General features: G+C 36.1%; 1 protein-coding gene across 2 annotated transcripts in view; it reads right to left on the reverse strand.

The window, feature by feature from the left end:
- Positions 1 to 10,325, reverse strand: part of COL24A1 (collagen type XXIV alpha 1 chain) — a 301,453-nt gene that overhangs the window by 202,693 nt on the left and 88,435 nt on the right. Inside the window, exons 7-10 of one of the 2 annotated variants that reach the window (XM_019501555.1) lie at positions 6,731 to 6,775; positions 4,372 to 4,425; positions 2,965 to 3,009; positions 224 to 244 (exon numbers count right to left, since the gene is read on the reverse strand). In XM_019501555.1, the coding sequence (XP_019357100.1) occupies positions 224 to 244; positions 2,965 to 3,009; positions 4,372 to 4,425; positions 6,731 to 6,775 (165 nt within the window). The remainder of the gene's footprint in view (positions 1 to 223; positions 245 to 2,964; positions 3,010 to 4,371; positions 4,426 to 6,730; positions 6,776 to 10,325) is intronic. The other variant, XM_019501556.1, reaches the window with a different exon arrangement.

Here is a 10,325-nt window from a genome sequence, read left to right on the forward strand (position 1 = left end):
ATTCCCTCCAAATCAAATCAGTGACCAAATCTTCGCATAGCCCTAAAAAATGTTACAAAAAAATACATGACCAGATCACAATGTCCCAGTCAAAGAAATATGAAATTAATCCTGTGACATTAACATCATGCATAGCATTTAAAGCAGAAAAAGATGGAAGTCCAGTTTTTGTCGATAGCTTTATGTAATTTTTAGTACATTATAATTCTTCCATAAAGTTTACCTTGTCATACATGGTGTTTTCCTGAAAATGTGGTAAAGATGTTATTTTTACCATGTAAGCAGAAGGGTATAATTATGCACACCACTAAAAAACTAGTGAGCAATACCCACTGTTCAAGTCAGTTCAATTTTTGTTTTCTCATCCTTTTTTTGTTTCCAGGTGGAGTGGGGTTGCCTGAGAATTATTTTTTGTTGTTGTGTCAAAAACTGGAAACCCATAACTTAACACAACTGCTTTCCATTTTGAAAGTGATATGGGAGGTATCTGCTAGAATAAAATTCATTTATAAGACCAAGAATATAGGCCCGAGATGACAGGCCACATGCTAACCCTTGGCAAACAGAGATGTCATAGTCCTGAGATTTGTTCCCATAGCATCCAATTAATCACTGGCTAAAGGACAGAAACCAAAAGTTAAGAAAGTAAAGTCTGAATGTGAAGAAAGTATTGCATGAAAATTACATTTAAGACAGTTGGGCATTTTTGTAAATGTTGCTCTCCGCTGCTGGTTTAGGAAACTATTCCATTTTTCATCATTACAATGGCAAGAGCAGAAACCTCACATACTGAAAAATCATGAAAAGTTCAACTGAAAAATCATGAAAAGTTATAAGGGGTAGGAAATTAATTGTCATGACACTGTTGAACAGCATGTGTAACTTTCTTCTACTGGATAATAAGAAAAGATCATAAAAAATGATCATTAATGATTATTCCAATGGCTAGAAAGTGAAGCTCAAATTTTATGTCTGGATATATTAACAACATGAATTACAAGGCCAATTTCCTCTCCTACAAAACTAGTCAAAGGACAACTGTATCAGGAAAAATAAAAGTTTCATGTGCACTGAACTATCTAGGGGAATGTTTTTAAAATTGTATATTTTTTAAAATTGTCAATGCATTAATAATTTAATTTCAGAACCTTAAGATTTGTAAACTAATCCAAATGCCCTGATAAATTTAATCTTACTCTCATGTCTTCAGTGATTTCTATTATACACCTATGTATTGCTTCCAAAGCTCAATTTTCAGGCTTCTGTTGCTCTGCCTCTACATATACACTGTGAGATTCATTTACAAACTGACACAAACAAACGTGCAATACAGGGATTCTATGGATAAAGGCTGTGACCTGGCACAATCAAATGGCAGGAATCTCTGCAGGTATTAGCTACTAAAAACAATCATTGTTTTCACATCTACTTCTACAGTCTTCTGATTTGAATGAAATACCTTAACTTATTGCTAAGGAATTTCAGGAAGTCCAATGATCTTTGGTATTGTATATATGATTTAAAAATTGCAGCTCTCAGTCTTGATTCCTTATATGTTATTAATACTTTTAAATAAATAAGCAGGATGTAGTGATATTTTAGAAATATGGTCTAACTTTAAGAGCTCTAATGATATTGAAATAATTATATGTTTCAACAACATAAAAACATGTCATCATGTCAATGATATTACATACAAAATTTGAAAAAAGGATGATGCAGGATTCACATAGTATGCTTAAAACATTACATTCTGAGACTGGTCTAGCAATGACTCATATTAATAATGACTGACCATTTATAGATGCCTCTGTACAAAAAGAAAAAGGAAGTGGAAATTTTTCTGTAAGGGACCGAGATCACCTGGTTCTCTTGTGCAAATGAAAAAGGATATAGCTGAAGATTTATGGAGGAGTTTGGAGGAAGAAAAAAAGAACAGATACCCAATGAGTGCAAGCCACCAAACTGCAGAACATTTTGGTATGAGATTCTGACAAACAGAAGAATGACTTTGACCAACACTTACTGAAACTGAGCACAAAATTAAAAGAAAGGAGGTTTTAAATAACTACAATTGCAATAAAAGATACATTGCACAGACCCAAAAACTTGATGTAAACATCTAATGGAACACCATGAAGTACATGGTAAACTCATCAGTAACCTGATTCAGCTAATCTATAAGGTGCATCTCCACCCTGCCTTCATCAGTAACCTGTTCAATTGGGAGTCCCCATAGGATCAAAAGCCTGAGAACTTGCTAGTGTAAAGCAATTTCAAATCTCAGGTTACAAAACACCGCTAACACAAGATTCATACCTGATCCAAACCTAATGATCTGTTGAGGAGAGTGAATTTGAAAGAATACACATTTGTATGTATATAAACAAAACAGGGAAAAAACCCCTCTATTTTTCTCTTGGAATTTGAGCTAGGTTTAAGCAACTCTTAAATCTGAAAAATATCAAGATTTGTAACCCAAATGTGTGTGAGTTACATCAACTGAAATAGTTTAGAATCTAACCAAAAATCTGACTGAATTATATTATAAGATTTCCTTCAGCATTTGCAACATTTATAGATCACAAGAGCCAGATACTTCTTCATTTTTGACAGCTTCTATTACGAAAAATAATGCTCCAGGCAAGAAATATCCATTCCACTCTACAGTCAGTTCACACACAGTCTCACAGCTTTCTTTTTCTTTTCCCTGCCTGTATAAATTCCAGGAGAAAGAAAAGCATCAATATGATACTATAGTGCTCACTTCAGACATGAAAAAGAAAGAAACAATTAACATTTCAAATAAAACAGTTTTGTTATTAGTGGGTTGCAAAACAGATGGAGTGATTCAGTGGACATACAACTGCCAAATCCAAGTGAAATATCTCATTCCCCTTCCTACATACTATCAGTGCAAAAATACAGAGGAGTGCGCCATAATGCTTAAAAAAACTTACTTACTCTTACACCTTTAGGACCTGGGTTACCTTCTGGTCCGGCTAAACCCTAATATGAAAAGATATGTCTTTTAGTTTACGTAAACTAAGTGCAAATACAAGACTTAAAAGGGCTATAGCAGTAACTGTTAATTTTCAAACTGACAATGTGCTTTTCACAATTATGGCAGTTCAGAGAGGTGTTTTCCTTCAATTCATGTGTGAATTGCCTGGCAATGATTACAGGTTCCTTAACATTTGAGTTAGTTTGTGGGGTAAGTTCTTCCAGAGCAAGCTGTAATTTCGTCTGAAGTTGAGGAGTTGTTAGCAGTAAAATAATTTCACAAAGCTTTCCATAAACTTCTATGATTGAATGAAGTTCCGGTTATTTTCTGGCCAATGCCAGAATAATAAGTTTATTCCAACGTTGCAAAGTATTTTATATGATTGAATGTTGGCAATTTGCCACCCACTACTATAAAAACTATTTGATAATACTTTATAATATATAGCCACCAGAATGTTGGTGTAATAAAATGTCAAAACATTTTAGGTCAGTGGTCAACTTCAGCTGTATACATAGCCACAGCTCCACTGAAAATTGAACACACGTTATGTATCTTTAATGTCAGGTAAAATGGCTGCCATTTACTTTTCATACATCATTTATACTTATGCTGGGCTAAGCATTTGTTACAAGTATATTAAAATCAATATTAAAAAGTGCTTGCAAGTATAGCAGTAGATATTTTTGTTGGGTCTCTCACAGATATCTGAATGGAAAAAACACTTTAACGTTCTGTTTCCCCATGAAAGGTGAAGAAGTATTTTCATTAGTTTCAGCAGTAAATAAACATATTTAAAATAAATAAATAAATATGTAAATCAATTTAAAATATAATCTGCTTATTCTGTAAATAAGCAGAAACCATATTGTAGTAGAATGTTTCCTTTTTATTCTGAACTTTAGATGTTAAAAATTTCAGAGAACAAAGACAGTTTTCAGAGAAATACTCAATTTGTATATTTTCTGTAATTTAGTAACAAGATTGGTATGCACTAGAAAGGAACACAAAGTTTCTGAGTCTAACCTCTTCTGTGTCCAATATGGAAGGTACAATGAACACCATCTCTAAAAAGGGTTTGTTACAGGGGCTAATGACACAATGTCAGCCAATGCAAAGCTATTAGAAAACCAGATATTGATATGGTGCTTTCAGAAGTGACATCAATCATACGTGGTAGCAGAAAATCTTTTTGAGGGAGATCGGTTTCACAAATCATTTCCTGCTGATGAACAAGCCATGCATAGCATACATCAGACTAAAAATTACCCAAGAGAGGCAGGAGAAAATAAATAACTAACCAATACACAGAACGGAAAAGGTGCTCAATAAAGAAAACATATAAATCTATAGCATAGTTACGGCACCTGCCTGCCAGGGTAACCAACTGCTCCATTATTGCCAGCCATTCCTGGAATTCCCTAGATTTAAAAAGAAAAAAAATAGCATTCATCTTTCGTGCATTTTTCACTCAATGGCAATGTGAAAGTGCTTCGTTTCAGTGCAAGACTACTTTTTGCGTAGGTGAGAAAGAGAACCTATGAAACACACTTGTCACACACAACTAAAGTCAACATCAGCTACTCACTGAGCAATGGAAAACACATTTGAAACACACTGCAAGGAAGGACAAGTCCAACAGAAGGTGAGTGCTAAAAAGAAGAACACTGATTTGTGAAGGAAAAACTTGGGCAGTGTTTGGCAAAATTAGCTGTGCACAACTGGAGATGCCCTTAGGGGAGAAATATTTATAGTGCGTATAACCCAAGCTGACACTAATATTAGCCATTTTGTTGAGACTGACACTTTTATTAAACAAATGCATGCATGAAAGATCTTTGCATCCTTGTGTATCTGAATTTTCTCGTAACTGTCCAGGGTTAGGTCAATGTAAACCTGGATTAGGAATGGGTGCAGTAAATGCTTACTTATCCCTTTATTCCTTTTCTTATCAAGTTCACAAATATTTTGTAGCTATTTTTGCATGTGTTTAATATCTCCATATTTGACTGTTTTAAGGAAAATATTTCCTTCTGCAATGGTTCCAAGTGATACATTTTCACTGGACACATTGAAGAAATGGACTCTCTACCCCTAGCTCCTTAGATAATTTGTTTAAATAACCCAGGTCCATAGGGTGGCTTAGAAACTGTCCAGCCTTTTCACCTGTTGTCACATGAGTCACTAGATCAGTAGGCCATGAGCTGCACATAGCTGGTTTGATGTAAAGAAAAACAACCAAAGAACTGGGAGTCATGAGTGCAGAGGCAAAAAATGTTGTGTGTGTTCAAGGATGTTCTTTCACTTCCTTGCCCTGCTAGGCCATGAATGGGTGGTCTGCCATGGAACCAGGCTCTGCGATCTCTAAAACTTGAAACAGTTAAGGGGCCTCTTGATATTTTTGGCTGAATCATCTCACAAGTGACAGTGAATCCAGACCCATTTCTTTTATTATTTCCATTTTTAAACCCTTGCTTTCATTCCTTCTCAAGTAATTAAAGACTTGATCAATGTACAGAAACATTTTTCTTTTCTTTGCAAGTTTATGGAAATTCCAAACAACAGGCAAGTTTTTTGGAAAATCACAAATTCTATTGTTGGTGATATGTAAACTGACTTTAATTTTTCTCAGTCTTTCCATGCCATCCTTTAAGATTATGCATCACCTTCTAAAAGGCCTAAAAATAGCAGTAACAGGAAACATCTGTTGAATAAACCTTTCCCAAAACTCTTAAAAAATAGTTTTAAATATTTCCAAAATAATATAACAAAGAATAACATTATGTATAACAGTAGTATGGCTTTATTGAGATGTGCAGACAGTAATTTCATACTGAGGTCTTACATATCAGATTCTCCTCAGGGAAATTAACACACTTGTTTACTGCCAAAATTGTTCTTGGGGTGAATCTGACTCATATCCTCACCCATGAATCCCTCCCAATGGATTTGCTTTTTTTTCCCCACTTGCAGCTCCTTTGGTTTTCAGAACTAATTGCCCCCGCAGTTAATGTTTTTCTTCCACTGACCTCGAACAAGTAATAATCTGTTATAAAGTTACTTGTGAAACTGAATTGAGATTATTGGTAGGATCTTCCCATCATTTTGAGTCTTGGTGTAGAATTCAGTTAAAGGTTTAGATAATGCCCTCAGTATTTGCATTCCCCTTTGGTGATTATCACTACTATTTCTTTGTCACAGACAGTACATTCAGCATTGTGTAGAAAAAAATTAAGTCTACTCCATGGCTATACATTTGGGAGCTGTAGGTGCTTATCTTGGCATGGAGGAGTAGCAAACAGTTACCTAAAAAATTCATGTTAAAGCTATCCCTTGAATTGATATGGAAGTGTGAAGAAAGCAGTGCAGACATTTTGCTCCTTCTCCGCAACAGATTAAGCATGTATTATTAAGTCCCAGTCAGTAAAGATTTGAAAGAATCTGAATTGCTTCCTCCTGAAGCACTGCAAACCACACTTCTACTAGGTGATCAAAATAGTTGGAGAAAATAAACTATTTTAATTTATCTAGGTCTTTACACTGCACTTCTCTCTATGGCAGCTAAGCATCTGGACAAAATATACTCTATCAATCATTTCTTCAACTAATCAGTAATCTATATTAAATTCTTGAGCAGAAAAATCTCATTCATCATCCTTATGCTCAGTGGTACATAACATGCTTGGAAAAACATGTGTTAAAGGAATGTTTTTTTGTGTTACTTACCTGCTCACCCTGTGGACCCAGTAGTCCTGGATAGCCTTTGGGACCCTGCAGGTAGAGAACAGCAGATGCTATAGTGAATGCATTCAGATATGTAAAATACAACTTTTGGTTCTTCCCCTCCCCTGCTCCACCCTTCCCCCTTTATCTTTCCATCATTGAAAAGAAGTCTGGCATGTCTATTTGTCTGTGACATCAGCAGGCAGCAGGACTTAATTTCAATAGTTGATGTGTAAATGGACATGGGAGGAGAAAAAGAGAAGACTTCATATAGATATAGATAACTTCTAGCTAGGCTGCTCAGCTTGCATGGATTAACACTGGTTTGTGTTCATTTAACTAACACATACACAAAATGCCATAGGCACTGATCTGATTGTAATTACTGCAAAGCTGGATTAAGTCCAGGCAGTTTCCCTGTTCCAAATCTTTGTCATAACATTAAAAGATATAACCAGGGAATTATCATAGCATGCTGAGAAGCTCTCTAGGAAAAAGTTCATTAAAAAAAATCCAAAGGCCTAATTTTCTCCAAACCAATAGAGCATCTTGCTAATCACACAGAATACTGGTAAATTATATTAATGTTTAGAAATGATAAAGGAAAGACCAATTACATTCATCTGCAAATTACGAGCTGCAGAACATATTTTTAACCATATACCAGAATGTTGGTGAGTCAACTTAAAAAGTTCCATGTTGGATTAATTTCCCTATTTTAAAAAATGCTCAAAAAATAAAAAAGGAAGATGATGACTGTGAGAAGTAGGTCCATTTCATCCAATTTTCCATTTCAGTATGCTGTATCTGAGCCTACTAATATTGGTATAGGGAGTGAAGAAGAGATCTGTGGCACTGGTGTGGAGAAATTGATGTGAACAAATTAGGTGATTGAAACTGTTCCATTAATGTGCCATGGCATGTCTTAGAACACTTGCTGGTAGCCCATTAAAAAACCCCCCAAGAGCATGATTAAACCCTCTGCAAAGCAAACCTGGAAGGCAATGCATTAACATTTCTTTAGGAATGATGGGTAAAATATTCACAAGTGCCTTAAAAGGATAAGTCCCTCGGGAGTTTTAAGTCCTATTTATTTTGTATTCAGAATTTTACCTTACTTCTGAACTAAAAGGATTCACTAGAATAAGTGCTTTTAAAGGAAACATTCTGTTGTTTGGTTTCATCTGGGCTGGAAGAAAGGGACCTGAGGCTTAGTAAATAAATCACAACTAAATGTTCAAGTGAATTATTTCAATTACATGTGACCCCTCCCTGTGTGCAGCCCTATTCAGAATTAAAATTACTTCAATTTGGTTTAGCTTATTTCACTCTGAAAATCTAAGAAGCACTAGCATTGCTAGGGGAAGGCTAAAGGGGCATCCATGTATCCATGCTGGGACCTCCAAAAGAGTCCCTTGCTATGTGGCACCACACTAATGTGGCTCTACTGCTTCTTGTTTGGAAGCTAGCAGACACAGCAATAACGTGTATGTCTTATGTTACATAGACAAGCCCTCAGTCTCTGTCACTTTTTGTTACTTTTTCTGTTTCTGTACTTTTGCCACTAGAATATGTTTTGTTTAATTTAAAAAAAAACACATTGCCCAAGCTCCCAGACAGAAGAGCAGTTCTTCCACCTCTCAAGGAAGACAGAGAAACCAGGAACTCAATGTTTTGAGTGCACAGGAAGAGGGGATGATCTCTGAACATGAGGAAAAAAAAGACTAAAAGAGCCACTGTGGATATGCTGTTAAGCCAACAAGCTATAAGATTCTACACACTATCATAAAAAATGTTGCCATAGGAATAGAAAACTGCTTTGCAAAAAGTTAATACGACCTTTTAGATCTACATCAATTCAGGAATCATCACGCAAATAAACATATCTATGGAAACAGCTGGACAATGATTTTCAAAATGTTGAGAAAGCAGTGGTAGAGCAGAGTTCAAATGATGTTTACAGGACAATAACCTTCTTAGTCTTCTTGCTTTTCAGCATAATGACAGGAACCAAGCAATTCAGCATAAGCGATATAAATTCATGTCATTCTTGCTACTGTCTCATGATTACAATCCTGTGGTGTTCTTCTGATGCTGCATCAGCCTGACAATACCACAAACACCATAATACAGAATGTACTTATCAGCTGCACATTTTCACTCACTGACACATGGTTTCAAAATGTTGTTTTGTCTGCTTGTAGCCTCATACTAGAACCTTGTTTGGTTTCTTTGTAGATCCACTCTTTTTGAATTTGACATGTAAAAATTACATCAGGGTTCTTGCCTAGTCCCTCCAGCCTCCTGAAAGAATACTTAATATTTATTTTGTTTACGAAATGTCATAAATGTCAATGATAGCATCTATAAGAGGTTCAGCGACATAACCGGACCTCTTTCAGGCCACTCGACATGGCAATTACATTGGTTCGCCCAGAGGTTGTCTAAACCTTTTCAGACTTGAGAAACCCCACATCCGACTTGCAGAACATCTCACAAGACTCAAGATACCACTCTGAAAACTCCAGCTCTTAGTTTTCACTTGTTTTTTGACTACAGGAAAACCAGAGAGCAGTTTTTCTGCTGCAAAGAACCCAGAAAGCCCACATCAAGTTAGAATTCCTGTTTGAAATCCCTGGCTTTATCTTGTGAATCATGTTTGCACACCTAACAGTGTCTAACATTGTGTGACACCCCACAGCACCCTTGAAATCCAGGATCTCAAGGCACCCCAAGGCACCAGAGAATAATTTATCTAGACAAGTGGGAATGCAACTGTAGCTTGTGGAGACAAATCTAAACCAGATACAATCTAGCTACAAGCTAGCTCTCATCTTCATAGCTATGAGGCTGCAGTGGCAAGGGTTTTAGCTGGTGAGTAAGTACCCAGGGTCTTAGTTAGGTTTGTGCCATGTTGCTACAGCTGCACTGGTACCAGCACACAAACTGCTAAGTTTATTTGGGTGCCTTCCTGTGTTGCTATGCTGACTCAACTGCAATGCTGACACATCTGGAGGCTTCCTTCTACTTCCAAGACCCAGTATTTCAAATGCAAATATGAATATACTTCTTTTGAAACCAAAAGGCCCCTATCTCTTAACAAGATAAATCAGGAAGAGCTGTATGGATGTCACAATATACAACTGATGCACAATGACCCTTAACACATCTCCAATGGATACAGCTGTTATGCAGGTTTGATTTTGGCCCCCCACATCACCATGCCTCTGCACAGTTTTGCTTCACTATCTTTTAATTATTCTTTTATGGCATACCCTACATGTAGAATTTTTTTTTAATACAGTTACTAACATAATGCTCTTGTCATGCTTCCCTTCATATGCTTTATTAAAGAAAAAACATCTTTGATTACCTTAGTAAGGAGAACTAATGGGATGCTAACTTAGTTGTGTGTCTTTGCTAGTTTCAATGTAAATTTTAGATTTGTTACTATGAAGAGAGATGCTTGCTACAAAGAAAGCCATTCCTCTCCACTTTGTCTAGACTTGGTCTTGAAGAGGGAGAAAGGACAGAGGTCGAATTAATGGTTTCTTTCAGAGAGAGGTGGTATACATTATCTTGATGAAAAAATACCAGA

Source organism: Gavialis gangeticus, unplaced genomic scaffold (genome assembly GCF_001723915.1).
Source record: "Gavialis gangeticus isolate Ggan-Ray unplaced genomic scaffold, GavGan_comp1, whole genome shotgun sequence".
NCBI lineage: Eukaryota > Metazoa > Chordata > Crocodylia > Gavialidae > Gavialis > Gavialis gangeticus.